Source organism: Aythya ferina, assembly GCF_964211825.1.
Source record: "Aythya ferina genome assembly, chromosome: 5".
NCBI lineage: Eukaryota > Metazoa > Chordata > Aves > Anseriformes > Anatidae > Aythya > Aythya ferina.
In genome coordinates, this window is record NC_140301.1 from 43,584,459 (window position 1) to 43,603,053 (window position 18,595).

The 18,595-nt window shown below is 44.3% G+C and overlaps 1 protein-coding gene across 1 annotated transcript in view; it reads left to right on the forward strand.

The window, feature by feature from the left end:
• TNNT3 (troponin T3, fast skeletal type) overlaps nucleotides 1-17,599 on the forward strand; it is a gene marked incomplete at its 5' end in the record, with an annotated part of 35,780 nt that extends 18,181 nt beyond the window's left edge. The window contains 10 exons of the mRNA XM_084520312.1: nucleotides 3,202-3,219; nucleotides 8,266-8,284; nucleotides 9,043-9,088; nucleotides 9,918-10,034; nucleotides 10,367-10,444; nucleotides 10,676-10,789; nucleotides 10,994-11,103; nucleotides 11,963-12,053; nucleotides 15,036-15,076; nucleotides 17,200-17,599. Coding sequence (XP_084376438.1) covers nucleotides 3,202-3,219; nucleotides 8,266-8,284; nucleotides 9,043-9,088; nucleotides 9,918-10,034; nucleotides 10,367-10,444; nucleotides 10,676-10,789; nucleotides 10,994-11,103; nucleotides 11,963-12,053; nucleotides 15,036-15,076; nucleotides 17,200-17,248 — 683 coding nt within the window. The 3' untranslated portion in view covers nucleotides 17,249-17,599. The remainder of the gene's footprint in view (nucleotides 1-3,201; nucleotides 3,220-8,265; nucleotides 8,285-9,042; nucleotides 9,089-9,917; nucleotides 10,035-10,366; nucleotides 10,445-10,675; nucleotides 10,790-10,993; nucleotides 11,104-11,962; nucleotides 12,054-15,035; nucleotides 15,077-17,199) is intronic.
• Nucleotides 17,600-18,595: the final 996 nt, after the last annotated feature.

Sequence of the window (18,595 nt, forward strand, 5' to 3'; positions counted from 1 at the left end):
AGCTGAATTTACATGAGTTTTGAAATACTGAGATGTATTTGGAGCTGTAATTTCGGACACAAAACGATAGCAGTAACTCTAATATTATACTCAGGAATTCAAAGATGGTGGAAGGAACCCGATAAAAATACAAAACATTAACGATAAACTGTAACTTGCAGCTTCCTTACACCTTCCATCAATAATACTTTCCTCTTTTCCCTGTGGTGCATAATAATGAGGATGAGCTAACTGTTGCATGAAAGATGTAATAATGTTTTTGTGAACAAGTACTTCCGTGTGTGCACTCTAATGACAGCTGCTGAGTGGCCTTAGAGCTGTCCTCATGCTGAGAGTGGGAACGTTAGGATGTTTATTGTGTGGAAAAGCAGAAATCGAACTTGCAGCACCCTCTGAGCTGTGAAAATGGTTTTGTGCTGTTTTGAGCAGCTTTCTAAATCCAGCCATCTCTCAGAGCCGTCCACCCTGGCTGTTCCTCTCCGCGGTCCGCAGAGGGAGACCAGCCTCTTGGTTTTGAGCAGAGCAGCAGTGCTCCTGCGGCAGGCAGGGATTGATTTGGTGTGACTTAATGCTTCAACATCCCTCTGTGTGCTGCTTCTCACCTCCCTACTGCTCCCACAGCTTCTTTCTTCCCATCCTGCCCTTCTCACGTTAATGATATTAATTCCTTGTTACCTGTGGCTATGTCATTCACGAGCTGGAGCTCCTTGCTGCCATCCCAGCCACCCCATATGTCTCTGCCCCCTGCATGCCTTCCAAAGTCCTGGGTGTTGGTCTCAAGCTCAGGCACACGTATTGGCTTGAAATTTGTGCAAATTAATAACGAAATCCGATTAACAGTCAAGCCATACCTACAGCCTTCTGTGCTTTCTTTTCCCTGTAACCGTCTGTCTGTAACATGAGCAAACAGGAAGTTTTATAAAGATGTAAGCAGAATGAGAGCCTCTTGCAGCTCTTCATGCTGCCTTGTTATTATTTAGTGTCTGTGCTGTTAATGCTGTCTTTGTCTAATGCATCTCACGAGTCCCAGCCTGGTCCTGCACAAGGTCAGAGCTGTTGCTGTTGTGTTTCTTCTTCTAATTCCTTTACAGTTCTTTGCTGACACTTTCCACCTCACTAAGTGCACGTGTGTGACATCTAAATTCCTATGTATTAATCTGAAGTGTTCCTGTGCATAGGAATTTGAAGATGCTGAAGAAAACCAGAGTCACAAAGAATCAATCCATTCTTACGATTCCCTAAAATGTATTATCCCTGTAGGAAACACAGATTAACTATTTGTAACTGGGGTGGCACCTTGTAGGAAGCTTAGAAGAAATGTTTTAGTGCCTGTGCAAGCTTTTAGGGCTGTGACTACACAGCAGCTTGGGCAGAGAGTATTCAAATTCCTTTCATCTTCCTCTCTCTGGCATCCCTTCCCTGTTTACTTCACACCCCACTGTCACTGTTCCCCTCTCCCTCTCTTATTAACGTCCTCTCCCCATAATCTAGTATGCAAATGACACCCCCCTTCAGCCTGGTCTTACCAAAGTTTGAGGTGATCCCCTCCTGAATAACTTCTAATTCTTCTATCTTCCTTTTGGATGCTTTTTCCCTGACACTTCCTACTAAATGAAGCCCCCCCTCCAGGTATGTGATTTAACTTCTAAACTCCCCAGCGACTGTCTGCTGGGACAGCCTGCATGGAGCCAAATACATGCTGACAGGAGATCATGACCAAGCTGTTAATCAGAGCTTGTGCCTCGCATGCATTTGGGGTTGTGGATTTCTCTCCTTGTTCTGCATTGTTTCAGTTTCTTCTTTGAAAATGTTACTAAAAGCCATGGAACACGTATACTATTGTGAAAGAGCAGATCAGCAAAATGCATCCTTGTGGAATGGGTTAAATCCTGTGCCATAGTATGTGCAGCAGTATTTTGTCCTATAGCAAAAGCTTCATTTCAAATCTTGGAGCAGAATTTGTCCCATTGACTATACACGGTGAATATAAATACAGTGCAATTTTGCATTATTTTTATGCCTGCTTTGCAAAATATTCAGCAGCGTGTGTATGGCTGAAAAGCAAAATCTGTCCCTCAAATCTGCACTGCTAATCGATTCTTGCTTTGCCAAAACCAGAAGAATGAAATGCAGGCCTGCACAGACTTTTAATCAAAATTTTCTTCCTCTGAAGTAATCCATTTGTAAATCTACATTGCAAATGGATGTGAAGACGAGTGATAGATTTATACAGACATCCAGATTGTCTTCAAGGAAGAAAATGGCACGAGCCAGAGATCCAGAAAAGAGAACTGAGCTTCTCTAGAAGTTAGCTGCTGCTGCTGCTGAGTTACAGCAGGTATTTCAGGAGGTTTCCAGACCACATCACGTTTATCTCAAACGGCTGGAATGCTGCTGTAGAAAAGGATGGATCCAATGCTTTAAGAGTGCTGACAATGTTCATGTGCATATTTCAAATCGAGGTAGACTTTGGCACATTGTGTTGCCAGGTTATGCTTTATGCATATAATGCTCCTAAGCTGTTTTATGTATGTATTTATTTATTTTTTTGACCATCACGCTATTATCATGAAGCTGCCTGTTTCACCTGACTGAATTCCTCTCCCACCCTGTGACTTCTGTCTATATGCTGTCTCAAATGTAATCGATTTATTTCATCTCAGGTTTACTTCTCAACCTCGTTCCCCTCTCCCCTTTTCCTCTCTACCTCTCCTCCCCTTTGGCTCGAAAGCTCTCTTGCTGTGTGAAATAACAGGTTTCTCGTTCTCATTCTCTTATTTTCCATCGCACCTTGTTCCATGACACTTCACACCTGAAGTTCATGAGCCAGGTATGTGACATGACTTCTGATTTACTGTGTGTAGTTGCAACATGAGTGTGCGTGTGTTGAACAGGAGTCCTGAGTTGGTAGAAGAGAACAAAGCAAGAGAAACAAATATTAACCACAATGATCACTTACAGCCCTCTTCTCCTTTAATCTCAATGCTTACTACTACTTTAACCTTACAGCACCTTTAACTCCCAACAGCCTCTCCAGATACCTCTTCTCCTTGCCTTAATTCACTAATTCCTTTATTTTTCCCCCCCTTCATGCATTCCCTGGTCTCTTCCTCAGGCTTCCAAGAGCTTTAAATATCTGTTCTTTTTTTCTTCTTCCTATCTCCTGTCTTTCCATCGCTGCTCACACCTTGACATCTGCAGAGGAAGCCCCTGAAGAAGGTACGTGATGCCTCTAAAGACCCTCACCCTTCTTCTCTTTCAGCGCTGGGGAAACTGTGTTAAAAACACCAACCTTTTTCAAGAGCACAGATAGCACGGGAGGGAAATGGCCTCTCTGGATGGCTTTGGGTGAACATGGAGAAAAGGGTTGTCTGCTAGCCAAACCGAACCTCCAAAAGGCACAGGAGCTTGATGAAACAGGCAGGGCACTGCAGATGCTCCAGGCCTTAGCCTCATTGCAGTGACCTCAGGCTTTTTGTTGTTTGAAGCTTGTGGGTCAGCATGTCCCTTATGGTGGCCCTGACTAGATAACAGCCCACAACGTGTGATTGAGAAGGGCTCAGATCTCCTTCTGTGGTGTGTTCTAGGCTGTTTTCAGAAAGGTCTGATGTAGTATGTTGTTGTGGACAGACAGAAGTGAGCAACAAAGACAGAGAAGTGAAAGGCGGAGTCCCTAGCTGATGGCTTAGGGACCTGAATGCTTTGTTCCCACACACATGAAAGTTTTGCTCTTTGGATACACAAGTCCAGACAGTTTGGGGTTTGGTTATGAGGCTGAATCTGTGTCTATTGCTTTGTCCTTAGTTCCACATAACTAAAGCTGCAGCTTTCATAGCAGACATTCAGGAAAGTCTTTGGAAGGATGGTTAATTTTTATCAGGTTCTCGTAAAACCTGCTATTGAGCTCCTTACAGGATGACTTTAGTGATCAGAAGTGCAGAACTTCAGAATGAGCTAGAAAGTCAAAACTTCTGTCAGGTACAAAGCTGAGTTGGGCTTATAACTTGATATGCCCAAGTGTGCTGGGCAGTGTGGGATGGTGTACTTTATAGGACACACCTTTACCTGCTGCAAACTGGTAGACCTGTAATTCAGCACTGTACCTACCCAGATTTCCACCAGTTCATGATCTGGCATTTTCATATCAGGATGTGACACTGTTTTAAGTCCACTTTTTTCCAAAACTTCACAGCTGGCAAAGGTACTGCCTCTTATCACTCCTTCATATTGTTGTGTTGCTGTTGTAAGGAGCTAGACACCCTCTTCTTTATGTTCCTCCCCATTATCCCATCTCCAGAGAGCCCCAGTTTCCCAGCGTAGTGGGGAGGGAGTGAGGATAGTTGCTCTCAGGACAACAGCACTGGTTGTGGATTGACTACTGTGCTTCTTTTCTTTTGCTTTCGTCCTTCAACCTACAGCTGATGAAGAAGGCGGATACTACGATGGTAGCTCGGTGTTGTCGTAAGACAACAGAGTCATCTTCCTAACATCTCACTCTTTTTCTTTGTTTGTTTGTTTTTGCTCCTCACCTCATTTGAAACTCAGGAACTGGGCCAAAACATCTCTGCCGCAAAGAATCGCTCACTGTGTATATCCAGTCACTCCCAGGGGGATCCCTGTCGTGTTGAGAAGCCTGCACACCCCCACTGGGAGGGCAGGTGGTGAAACCCCAGCTCTAGAAGCTTGCTCTTCCTTTTTTGTAGCTAGATCCTGTTGTATCATGCCTCTCAGTAGCGAAACGTCCCTATCCAAATTGCCAGGAAAGTCTCTCAAATCCCAGAGGCGTGATTAAAAAGAGAAGCTGGGCACTGTGTGGACATGCCTTTCCCACCCAGCCTGGAAAGTCATGCTCTCCAGGCTTGAATTTGCAGATATTTAAACTTCTGCTCCAGCCATGCACCTAAAATTGTGCTTAATATGGAGCATCTGAATAAATTTATTCAGACTGATGTGTCATAATTTTTAAATTTTGCTTAAAATAGTGTGCTCTTCAACGCTGGGTCAAATAGGCCCTTGAGCACATGGATGGGAACAAGACTTGTGGAAGGACTGAATCTAAATGTACATGGGGTCAGTTTTGCTCTGGTGTGTGGGCAGATAACTTACTGTCCCTGGGCCAAATCCAAAATCATTTTCAAGGTATAGAAAGCTCTCATTGACTTTGAAGGTTTTGAGGTAGCTCAGTTGTGTCCACATGACCCCAACCTGGCCAGCTGTTTCCAAAGACAAAGCCCAACACCCCTTGAAACTACATTTCTTTTTCTGTATTTTCAGGCTTTTCTTATTTCCTTTTTTTTTTTTTTTTTTTTTCTTCTTTGTCTTTTTTTTTTTTTTTTTCCTTTTTTTTCTTTTTCAGTTTTAGGGAAATCCTCTGAGGACCTTTCAGAGACCCTGATGCCAATTTTCACTTCAGAATGGGATCTTTCCCTCTCTTTCTTTCTCTCGTTTTTCTCTTTCTTTCCTTTTATTTTTTTCAATAGCATATTGATTTTCAAGGACAGACTGTGAGTTAGAGAAGCTGCTTCTCAGAAGTGGGATGGAGGAGGAGGGCGTTTAGGGATTTCTGAATGAAGCAAAGGCAGGTCAGATGGATTCACAGAAAGGGGAGCATTTGTGGGAATGTCTCGCTGACAGGGCAGGAGAACTGGGTGTATTTTTGGTGGTGTGTGTTCTCCAGGGGCCCACCCTTTCGGAAACCAGAAACTAAGAGACTCTCTCTAATTGCCATGTCAGTGAACTTGGATTTCCAGTGGTTCTTGCCTTCTTTTGGCAGGGTTGTATGTGGGGATTTTGTCACAGCCCCATGCTTCATGGGCAGAATGAGCAGAATATCAGTCAAAATCCACCAACAGGAGCAGGAATTTGCTACGACAATTCCTGTGTGTCAACAAATTTTGGCCCAGTTCCTTAACTCAGTGTCTTGAAAGATGGGGCATCTCAAAATCACTTCCCTGGGCTCCTTTTGGTGCATACAGTATGGACCATGCTGGATCATGCACTGCAAAGGATGGGTTTATTACTCTTCCTTTTAAATGCTCCTGTTTCTTTGTTATCCCCTTTTCTGGTTTTCTGGAGGTACCTTTAAATATCCTAACTACAATTTCTTTTTCTCAAGAAAGCTAACCAACCTTAATTTTATTTTGGCAATTGTTTGTTGGTGTAATTATGTGTAAAATGCTGATTTGCTAATGGCTGAAGCCAAATTCACCCAGTCATTGACAGACAGGTGTCAATCCTGGCAGCCAAGGTCAACAAACAAAATCCGTCATTTCCTCTGTTCTTTTTCTCTCTGTGAAGTGTTACTAATTGACAGCTTTAAGTTAAACAGGAGTGTTTCTGAAAATTATCTGGGTATGGCATGAGGGAAAGGAATCCTGTGTGAATAACATCCCTAGCAGACTGGTTAATCGTGACTACTTTTTCTCTTTCCAGATCTAAAACAAAACAATTCAACTTATATTTTAAGAAGCTCACTGGTTATTTGAAAAGCAAAACAATTAAAAAAAAAATAACCAGAGAAATATAGAAGTGCATTTTTGCCTAATAGTATTTTTCTTCAGGAGCGATTTGTGGTTTCCTTTATATGAGTGCTCTAAAACACTTTTCTAATTACTTGCTGTTTATTTCATTAGCATTGCTTTGGCATTTAGAGGCCTCAGCTGAGATATGTTTTGGTAGGCAGTGTTCTTGCAGTAAATGAGAAAAGTGTCTACTTCCAAAATTTCATTACTGAAATTGATACGGGAAAGTGTGAGAGAAAGGAAAGCTTGGTTTCTGATCTTTTTTATTCATCTCTCACATCTTTTCTCTTAATTATTCCAGTTACCTATTTCCAGTAATCTCCTCCAGTTTTGATTATCCAACATCCTTGCAAGCATCTCCGCTAGATATTTTTCAGTTCCAGTTTTTCTATTTATTCCCTTAAAATGTTTGATTTTATTTTATTCTACTCTGTTCCACTTGCTCTCCCCAATTTCCTCCATCAGTCCCAAAATAGATGGATGCAAATAAGCACTTGAAAAAATATAGTATAATAGCTTTCTGTATCACGATACGGATAACCAGGCTCACGCAGCTGCTCCTGAGGGAGGCTAGTTTTAATTTTCCTTTACTAAGCTGCCTGTTTTTACCAGATTTAATAGGCTGTGAGCTTTTTATTTCAGTTCCTCCCACTGAACCAACACAGAGAGAGTCTTGTACAGCAAAATCCAGCATCTCTGAAAGTTCAAACGTAGCGTGTGGTTATGAAAGTCAACCTGGGTCCCTGTGAGACAGGGCCAGAATAAACACGTAGGTTTAATTCACTCCTATTTGTGAGACAGACAGTGCTGAACTGAGCGGTGTTACACTGGGGCTAACAGCTGAAGTTCAAAAAGCAGAGCAGGGAGGGGGACTGATCGCAAGCACAAATGTTAAGCAAGTAGCTCCTAGGGCAGCACGTTTCTGAGAGCCAGGGAAAGGTCACCTGTGGCAGGGGGACACCTCTGACTGCCACCGGGCCCAGAGCTGGCAGTCTGTAATGGTTTAGCCTTCCCACCAGGCTGTTATACCTTTCCTGGGGATGCGGAGTCATCATAATTAACATTTACGTGAATTTGGCATGTACCTCAGCAGGAGAGGATGCTCACTAAGAGAGGATGGTCTTGGCAGGCTGGGTTTGAGGGCCACCATTCTGTACAAAAGAAATATCCTCCCCATGGCACCAAGACATCTCAGGGATACATGCCCTAAGCTATCTTAGGAGCCAGTGGGCAGAGAGAAAATGCGTGGCATCAGGCTTTTTCCCGCCTGGCCCCCAAGTGAGGCATTTAAGCCAAACCTATTTATCGTTGTCGCCACTCAGAATTCAGGTTAACTTCAGTGAGGGAAGTGTTGATTGAAAGAGGCAATGTTTTCTTCCACCCTCCAGCCCAGCTGTCCTCCTCGGAGCTTTGGTCAGAACGGTTTGAGAAAAATAATTTAGCATTTACATGAAACCATTGCCTTCTAGATGCTACATTTGGGATTTTCATACAATCTCTTGATTCTTTTCTGCCAAATTCTGTTTTAAGGGTAAAAAACACATTCTCTCCTAGCAGAAAGGGGTGTGTGAGTGTGTGTGTTTCTTTTGGAAGTATGTGCGATTTAACCAGTTTCTTTGGGATGTTTCCCCTAAGATTGAATTTCCCTTCCCTCCTTTTACTTTAGCAGCTGGCATGATCTCTGTTGTTCTAACTGTTCTCCCTCTTTTTCCCTTCCTGTTTTGCTCCATGCTTCCAAATACAGAGGAGAAGCCCAGAATAAAGTAAGTATGAAGGGCAGGGGGTTTCAAAACCCTGGGATCATTTTTTTCTGATCTAGCAGATGCCCGTACAGTGTCTGTTGGGCAAATGGCCATTAACCTTTGTGCAACCCTCCCTCGTGCAACATCCAGCCATTCCTATGTGCCTTTCCAGGCTGCCTGCTCCTGCCAGAGGACGCCTTAGCAGTAGTTACTGGCCAGGGTCTTAAGACCAATTCCTGATGGAGTTGGTGAAATTGTCCAAGTCTCACAGCTTTCCATGGAAAGGAGGTGGCTCTGCAGTAAATTCTTTGTGAGAGCCCATGGCTGGGAAGCTGCCCATCCATCCAGGGCTGCGGACAACAGGAAGGATGGCAAATGTTGGGCAGGGCTGGCTAGAGCTTAATGGAGGTTTCTTAAGGACCTTCCTTTCCCACTGCACTGAATGCCCAGAACTAAGCGTGCAGCACTGCACCGACAGCTTTGGAAGCCACCATGTTCCCATGTGGTAGGGAATGACCACAGATTTTGGGAATAGAAAGAGTTTTTAGGGGCATGTCCCTGTCCTGCACAACCTTCCATGAAGTTCACAGGTCCCTAATGCTTTCTGGAGTAGTTTTCAATTGACTTGCTGTTTCACACCTCTGCATCTCCATTAACATTTCTCCTTGTCAGCATCATTCCCAAGAGCAGATCAGTTCAGAACCTGCTCTTTAAAAAGCTGACTATTTTTTAACAAGAAAATTCTCTTTTTTTTTTTTTTTTCCCTTGTCTCTCTGCAGACTAACTGCTCCTAAAATACCCGAGGGTGAGAAAGTAGATTTTGATGTAAGTACTCCTGAGGCTGTGTGTATTTGTCCGCGGGTACCTGTCACACACATGTGGAAACCGACATAACTCCTCTTGTATTGGATATAGCTGAGGATAAAGCCAAGGATAGAAAGATGGATGCTTTGCTGCCTGTTTTCAGTGAAACACTATCTTCTGCTTCCTGAAACCCTTTGGATATATTTGTTATTAGGACCAACCTAAAATATTTATTTATTTATTTATTTATTTTTCCTTCCTCAAATCTTTGAAGCTAATACATGAAAAACAGAGAGAGTTTTAGGAGCTCTCATGTCCCCTGTCCCACTGCTGTAAATGGTTTCAGACTTACAGGGCAGATTGAAATAAAGCGGGTCTATGCTTAGCTGTTGCTGAGAAACTCTACCTGAAATAATAACAAAAGTTAACAATACAGATCCAAATGGCTTTATAAAAATCTGATAGAAAAATGAAGAACCTCTGATGTCAAAAGTCTCTGCAGACATGTCTGTTGTACCCAAAATGCAGGGATGTTTTCTAGGTAAGACTCATATCCCGACCCTCAAGCTGAGCTCTGTACCTGCAAAGAGGAGGCAGCTAAGCAAAGCCAAGGATAAAATTCAGTGTAGGGAAATAGAAGATGGGAGTCCTGCTCCCTGATGGTCTCCTGACTGTCACTTGGATGAGTCTCTGTCTCTGACCTGCACCAAGAGCCACTTAAGCTAATCCATGGATAACCACAGACACTTTCTGCCTTTGTTTCTGTGCATGAAGGTGGGGTGCTGGGAGTCTCCAGGGCACAATCCTGGAGAAATATGGGCTTGCCTAAAGCCTTCTTCTGCTCTTCTAGGACATCCAAAAGAAAAGGCAGAACAAAGACCTGATTGAACTGCAGGCCTTGATCGACAGCCACTTTGAAGCCAGGAGAAAGGAAGAGGAAGAGCTTGTTGCCCTCAAGGAGAGAATTGTGAGTCCTTGTACTGCTTGTTCACTGTGCTAGACTGAGAGATCTGGATGAGAAGTTGAACCCATTAATCCAGACACTTCGGTAGAAAACTGCGTTGTCATGCATAGAAATGATAGTTCACACCATCCCTAAATGGTTTACTCCCACCTCTGCCTCCTCCCTCTGCCCAGTTTTACCACTGGGAATTGCAGGTTAGCCCCATCCTGCACGTCCTGGCAGGGGAGCAAGTGGCTCACTCCCTGCACACCAAAACTCTTGGTGCTGGTGGGGTAATATGGGAGGTGGATGAAGCCACAGTGATGGCTCCATGCCTCTGTCACCGCTTCTTGCAGGAGAAGCGCAGAGCTGAAAGAGCAGAGCAACAGAGAATCCGGGCTGAGAAGGAGAAGGAGCGTCAGGCGAGGCTTGCGGTAAGTGTCTTTGTGTCTGTCTCTGTCTCAGCATCACACTGGAAGAGATTTGATGCCGAGATCTGCATCACAGAGAAGAAATGACCACCCTATTAAATCAAGGGTGGGACATGGGAGTTGCCAGTTCCCCTCAACACCTTATCTGATCACGTTCCCTGCAGTGACTCTGGTTGCTGGAGGAGCTGTGGGTCTCCCCTCGAGTAATGTGCTTCTGTGTGCTGCACTCCACAGGAGGAAAAGGCACGCAGAGAGGAGGAAGATGCCAAGAGAAAGGCTGAGGATGATCTCAAGAAGAAGAAGGCTCTGTCCTCCATGGGTGCCACATACAGCAGCTATCTGGCAAAGGTAAAAAGCATGGAGCAGTGGAAAAAATATGGAAGTGTTAAGCCACTGGGTTGACAGGGAACAGTCTTTATTACAAGTCAAGAAAAAAAGCTTGACTTTCCTTCTTCTGGATCTCTAGTGGTTTGTCTTACATTCTCCATCATTGAGCTAATTTCATTCAGCCTGAATGTCTGCAGTCTGACATTAATTATGTTCTGAAAACAGGCTGACCAGAAGAGAGGGAAGAAGCAAACAGCTAGAGAGACGAAGAAGAAGGTCCTGGCCGAGAGGCGCAAGCCCTTGAACATCGACCACCTGAATGAAGACAAGCTGAGGTAACATGCCTACACTCATTCACTGTAATATAATCCACTGAAATTTGGTCTCACTGTCCTGGGGTCTTCTCTAGTGAAAGAATGAGGGAGAGGAGGGGGCCTTCCTTAAAATTCATCAAGGGACAATGTTAAGTTCTGCCTTTCCTTGATCTGGAGAACAGAGGGAAATGGGATGGGGTATTATTGAAATGGCTTGGTAGCCATCTAGCCATGCTGTTGGTATAGCTTCAGTTGCCTCTCCTGTTAATTAAGATAAGCCATCTACTGGCCTAGGTACAAACTCTAAACCCAGCTCTGAGATAGCTGAACAAACCCTCAGACTGGGATCTGTGTTACAACAGCATTCCCAGGGTGAGTTAGAGCTGCTATAAGGTATGGGTACGGATATCCACTGAGGCTGAAGGCTTGGGGGCCAAGTGCTCTGGTGCAGAGAAGTCTTCAGATGACGGCCTGGACTCCACACACTGGAGTTTACATGTGACTGAAGGACCAGGCTGGCTCACCTCATCCCTGGAATGGATGAGATTGCACAATGGCAGCTGCTCTGCTCATCCCTGGGGCATTCAGCCTTCATTCCTTCTCATCTAATCCCCCTGGACTCTTTCTCTCATTAAGAATTAGGGGGAAAATTAAATCTGTCAGAAAGACATTAGTGCATGGTACATGAAAGAGCACAAGGCTAAAAGGTTCTCAGGTGAGAAGGTGAGAAACGTGTGCCCTTGACCAGCTTTCAGAGGTCAGTAGTTTTCAGAGGATAATGTGTGAACTGCACTGAATAAAATGTGAAAAGTGAAATGAAAACTAGAAAATACAGGATGTGATGTGTTTCTCCTATTGCCTTCTCCCCACAAACACACAGGGACAAGGCTAAGGAACTGTGGGACTGGTTATACCAGCTGGAGACTGAAAAGTATGACTTTACAGAGCAGATCAAGAGGAAAAAATATGAGGTGAGTTAAAAAGCCATTTTTCTAGTGGCACTAGATCCAAAATATAAAAATCTTTGACATTGTTCTGGCAAAAGCCATGCAGTGGCAATACGATTTGGTTCTCCAGTGCCCTTTTGGAATATTTAAGCAGAAGGCACCTGGAACTACAGTTCCCCTAATGTACTTGGTCTGGATTTCACATTTTAGGCTGAAATTGTATAGACCACTCTCAAGGCTTTCAGTCCTTCATGGAAAGCCAATCCTGATGGAAAATAGACAAAATAGACCCACTCAAACACTTCTTGCTCATTCTTGTTTATCTATAGGTAACTGTGTTACAAAAAAAAATAAAAATAAAAAAAAAGCACACTCTCGATTTGCTCATCTCCATTGAAAAGTAATATTTTTAAACCCATCTTTGGCTTCACACTTGAACATTTTAAGTTTTATTCCCATCCCAGACAGATTCCTTGTGGACTGAGCTCTCTGGAGTTACTGAAACCTGTCTCCAGACAGGAGCACCTGACTGCAGTGCCATAGGGTAACACAAAGCGATGGCTTTCCTTCACAGTCACAGTCTGCAATCCCCTACACCAGGTTCCAGTGGCTGAGAAATCCTACTGGATCTCTCTCCGTCTTACTCTCTTTCAATTCCCAGTCCCACAGACACACTGACAGGGAATGAGCAACACCAACGTAACTATCTCAATCTCTCTTAGATTTTAACAATGCGTTGCAGGCTGCAGGAGCTTTCCAAGTTGTAAGTACAATGAATTTGCCTGTGTAACAGCAGCAGCAAAGGCTACAAAATGCATGAGCCTGCCGCATGGTCGGAGGCCAGGTGCCAGACAGAAACTGGCACTTGGCTCCAAGTGCAGAGGGAAAAGAGAAAATGAATCTTGTACGTCTCCCTTCACTTCCTTTTTCTCTCCCTTTCTGTTCTTTGAAAAGAGATGAAGTGATTTAGGAGAAGAGTCAGGGTCCAACAAGGATGCAGGTAAAGAAATGCAACCCACGCAGGCCACCACTGAAAATAATTCTCTATCCAAATGTCCAGTTGTATTTGCATAGGAGAGCCACCCCGATGCACCTGAGGTACGTGCAGAAGCTTAGGGATGCATAAGTAGCATCTTGGGCTCCACAGAAAAGAATAGTATGGGGTGTGGAAGATTCTTCACTTTGTGGCCACATGCTAGCTCCAACTGGAAAGGGCAAGTTAAGGATAACATGAGGCACAACAGGAATTAAGGCAGTGGCAGGGGAGAAATGTGCTGTGGCATGAGGCCTCTATACAGATAAAGAGATGGGTGGCTGATGAGAAGAATCAAGGACACAAAGTGCAAAGAATTGCAGAGTAGAAGGATGCACAGCTGAGATGTGAGAAGAAAAATTGGAGAACAAAGGGAAGGTGACAGCAGGAAAGGAAAGTGAGGGGAAAGGTAAGTGCAAGCAGCAAAGGGAATGAAGGAGACAAGCAAGGACACAAGGGAGAGACAAAGGAAGGAACTGGGACACGCAGGAATGGAGCTGTTCTTCAGCTCTAGTGTCTGCTGCTCTTTGGTGCTTCCTTGGAGAGTGTGCTATGGTCACTATGGCAAGGTTGTCCGTGAAGGTAAGTCTTAAGTCTCTGGGTCAAGCTGAAGACACAGCTGGTTCTCCTCCACACCTGGGAAAAATACTGAGTTGCAATAAACAATTTAAAACTGCTGCAGCAGATAAAACTTCCACGAGTAAGTACAAAAGCAACTGATCTGCTGATCTTTCCTTCCTTGTGTTGTCTTGTTCCTGCTAATGTTTCAGTCTCTCGTTTCTGTTTGCCATGGAAAGACATGAGATAGGAAACACCGGTTGTTGGGCCAGCCTGGGTGTATGACTTTTTTTTTTTTTTTTTCTCATTTTGCGTGTGGGGAATGTCAAGTGCCACTTAAAATATTGAAATATTGGGTCATCAGTTCTTGGACATGCAGAGGCAGTGGAGAATTTTGAATTACACCAAAAGCAGAAGCAAAGCATATGTTTTGGAAAGTGCATTTTCTCACCCAAGGAAAACCAGGTAGAACCTAGGTAGATCCTTCACTTGGTTACAATCAAGAAGGTGAAGGGGAAAAAGATCGTGAGTAAAGAACTCACGGGCTTGTCTGCTATCTGCACTGAAGTCCTGGGATTTCAGGAGGGAGTCTAGGGCTATGGGCCAGGATTGAGATGCTGAGTCAGGCCACAATATGCAGTGAAAGGTAGGTGTTTGCTTTGCAATGCTTCAGGTTGGAAGCTACAGTTTACCCGTTGCAAAACACATCTTTACTCCATCTTGTCAGGAGCATAGTGGCTGGAAGTAACCAGCAGAACTTGAGAAGATGTTCAGAGTCCCCACTCCAACCTTTTCCTCTGTGGTTGCTGAAGCTCTCCTTGAATAGTGCCATCTTCAGCACTTCAGAAGTCTTCCTCTCATATTAGATGAGTGGCTAGGAAGATGATGACTGCTGCAAGCTCCTCACCTCCTCCTCTGACAGCCAACAAAGGCACTCTGGCAGAATGTGTGACCTGCATTATTGAGGTCCCCATACAAGGTCCACCAAAGCTCTTTGAGCTTACACTTTTCCTAATGTGTAGTAGGGGAAAAGTAAGATGAGGTCAATGCATATGGGGAGATGAGGCCATCCAACAGCTTTCCAGCTGGCCAAGGTGAGAGTCATTTGAGTTCACTTGTCTGCAGTTTGACATGTGAGTTCACAGTAAATTAATTCATATAGATTGGGATTCAACTAATAAGGACTATAAAATTCTAGCTCATCTTTCCCTTGAAATGTGAAATTAGTTTGAAGATTTATAGCCAAGGAACAACATTTTTCTCCTTCAAGCAAGGGTGAGCTTTTATTTCAAAGGAAGTATTGATTCCTATCACAGGCACCTGTTTCCAGCTCTTCAGCAGGTAAAACTCTTCTCTCCATGAGGGAACAAGGTTTCTTTATCTCTAAAACCCCTGGTCATGTATGTTGTTTTCAGATTGTCACCCTCAGGAACCGGATTGATCAGGCTCAGAAACAGTAAGTACCCGTATCCCCTCCTAGCTCCTGGCTGGGGATATCTTCTCAGTGTTCAAAGTATTCACTTCAGCCTCAACACCAACATTTTCTTGCTGCAATGAAATGAGGCGAAAGGTAGAAGGGTAACTCCCATCCTGCCTCATGTTGAGAAAATGAAGGGGAAAATGAAGTGAACATAACAGCTAGTAAAGAAAAATTGTGTTTCTTCACACCATGTCTGCAAAATCTCCATCTGCTAATTGCTGGGGTTTTCAAACACCTGACTGAGGTGCTTTGAAAACACAAGGGGAGACAACCCTTGCTTATGAAGGGTAAACAAGTGGTTGCTGCGAATGGTGTGTAACAAGACTAACATCATGTTGTGAGTTCTTTTCACTCATCTCTCTTCTCTCACTTTCCCTCTCCATATGACTTATATTTAATTAGATTTTTTCTGAGTCTTGTATCTTTAACTATTCTACATCTGTGCAGTGAACTTGGGTGGTGTCATGGTTTGTATGGGTGTTGCTGCTCTTTTGAGGGGCACTGCCACACCACCCACAACAAGCTGTACCATTAATGCATATTTGTTCCCTCAAAAGACACAGCACAGTCTTAGTGCAATAGGAGAACATTTGAAAAGGTTGCACTGGAAAAGCCCGCAGCTCATGAGATTTCTGCATATTTGCATTTCTATCCAAAACAGACTGTAGCATTCCAAAGCAATGTCTGCTGACGTGTTATACAAGGATCAAGTGATCCTTTTGCTTCACACTGTTATTAAGTCTCCTTAAGCACATTCTAAAGGTTAGGCATAACATCAAACATCACAGGCGTTTGTGGAGATAAAAGGACTCTGCCTTCGTTTGAGGAGCTATACAGTTCCTCTACTGGATTTTGAACCTGTGGGAAGTCTGCCAAAAAGGGACACTGAGAGGAATTTTAAATAAGCAGAAAACATTCGACCATCTCTAATGCAAAGGGTCAGTTTTTCAAATAGATCAAGTCTAACTTGGTCAAAAGGTAAAGTATCCACTCTGTGTACGTCTGTGTCACTGTGTTATATCCTCACATAAACATGGCTAGTGCTCTTGAACAAATGGAGCAGCACTACAAAAACCTCCCCAGATGTGTCTTCCTCATCTTTCTCTGCTCTCTGGAGGAATCAGTGGTTCCAAAGCAGGCCTCCTTGTTGATGGCAAGGCCCCAACATGTCGTGCCTGTCCCCGCAATCCCATGCTCTTCTGTGTCAAAGATGTGCCCGCAGTTTGCATGTGCTTTTGTTCAAGAAGCAGCCTCTTCATCCTACGTGTGAGATGCAAGGGTTTGGTGGTGTGTTGTGCCAAGGTTTTACCTATGGGAGCCAGTTCAGAATCTAACCTGACTAACTTCACGCCTGGCCCCTCTCTGGCTCCAGGCGTGCCATTTTCTCAGACAGAAGGTAAGTGGCTTGCATGCAGGATTGCCCTTCTGTGTGCAAGAAGATACTGTTTGGAGAGAGTTTGCTTTGTGTGGGGGCTGTAGCTGGACTGCTCCCACACACACTATAAGCAAGATGGGAATATTGATGTGAGGGGTGACCTAAAGTCCGCATAGTTTTGGAGATTCTTGCTCTCATGACACAAGGAAGTAGTCTCTCTGGCTGTGCTAGAGCAAAGCAGTTCTTAGTTGTGTATAAATTACGGTTCAGTGTTTTGTCTCCACTTCCACTTTTTTTTTTTTAACTAGGGCATCTGGGGGATTTGACTAAAGATCTCTGATGAGGAGGAAGTTTTCTCCAGAAACAGAACTAAATCATAAAATCCAGATGAGAGCAAATTTGAATTCAGGAAACATCAAATCTGTGCTTGGATAGGCTTGTCACTTAGTTTTGAAATCACACGAACTTGTGTCCTGTTAATGCAGGAATCTGGAAGGGACCACCTTTCAGGAATGCACATCCTAGTCTTTCGCTGAGAGCCTGAGGTGGAAACTCTTTCCACAACATATGCAATGTTTTTCTCAGGATGTGCTCTATAATGGATATGCCCAACATGTGAAAGAAGGAAGAAGCTTGATGCTAAGATGAGAGTCAGAAATGAGTAGTGGTCACCATGGACCAATTCTTTCACACTGACATGTTTTTCTTTCATTTTGTATTGTAGCAGCAAGAAGGCAGGAGCCAAGGGGAAGGTCGGTGGGCGCTGGAAGTAAAGAACCAGGCAGGATGGCCCTTAGTCACATGCCGAAACGCTGCTGGTCTCCTCTTTCTTCCTTCACAAACCACTTGTGTTCCCATGCCTCAGCGATAACAAAAATTGCAACATCAGCCTGGGTTGGCTATTGCTGCTGCTTTTCTTCCTTTTCTTCCTGGAGGGGTCTGGTGGCTTCCTCAGCCAAAAGGAAGCAGGTTCCCTGCGGAACTGAGGTGACTCCTTGCTGGCATCTTCAATTCCTGCTGAGCATGTCCTTTACCCTCCTGATACCAGCCCTATGCTGTCCTGTAGATTGCTGTGTACAAATCTCTGGATTTTGTAAATAAAGCGCAACCAGTACCTACTTCAATGACAGCTTTCTGGAATGGTGTTTTTATTTTATTTATTTATTTTTTTTTAATGGCATTTGGGAATTGGACCTTAGCTATCCTTATTTAATATTTAATCCAGCCCTACAAGTGGAAATGGGGTTTGGCATCATTAACAAAAAACAGGACTGGAGGCCAGTTTTACAGGTCCCATACAGGCAAATAAGGAAAGCCAACTCCGTTCTGGGGGAGCTCATATCTGTGGGACAGTCTGGATGCCAAAAGTACTTGAAACAAACTTAAAAGTCTGAGTGCTGAAGGGAATCAAAGAACTGGGTGTAAAGGAATGAATCCACAGGCGCCATAGTTTTCAGTATGCAACATTTCTTAAAAGCATATGTCACAGCACAACACAGATCACCGTTAATTCAAATATTACACTAAAATGTTTATTGAAAACACTTAACCTACATATAGTATTAAAATCCAATAGTGAAGCCTGAATTACTTGGTTATTTTGATGTAGATGTCAAATGGGGCCATGGACACGAAATGGCTGCCACCAAACTCAGGCCGTGGGCTCTTGGTTGCGTGGGGCCTGCTGTTCACTTTGCTGACCTTAGAAGCTCCTGGTTGGAAAGAAGCCTACTGCGGGCTTCTCACCAGGCTTCCTACCAAACTTCTGGCCTTTCCCGGTGCCAGCTTACACACTCTGGTTCACCAGTCAGTGAGGAAAAGAGAATCATGGTGGCGTCCCACCCCACAGCGTGAAGTCAAGGTGGCAGGACAGCAGTCAGGCGCTCAGAGGTGGCTTCCACAGCTCTTGCAGAGCTGCCACCCTGTGCCCCCGACACGTCCTGTCCCTCGCACCCCTGGCTTGTCGCTGTCCCACCCTTTGGGGCTGCGCTTCACGAACTCCCTCAGCGACGCCATTTCGCAGCCACGTTTCCCCACCCCTGCCCCGTGCCTAGCGCACCCCAAGCACCGCATCCTCTCTGTGGCGAGGGCGAGACCCCGCTGCCTCCTCTAAGGGCGAA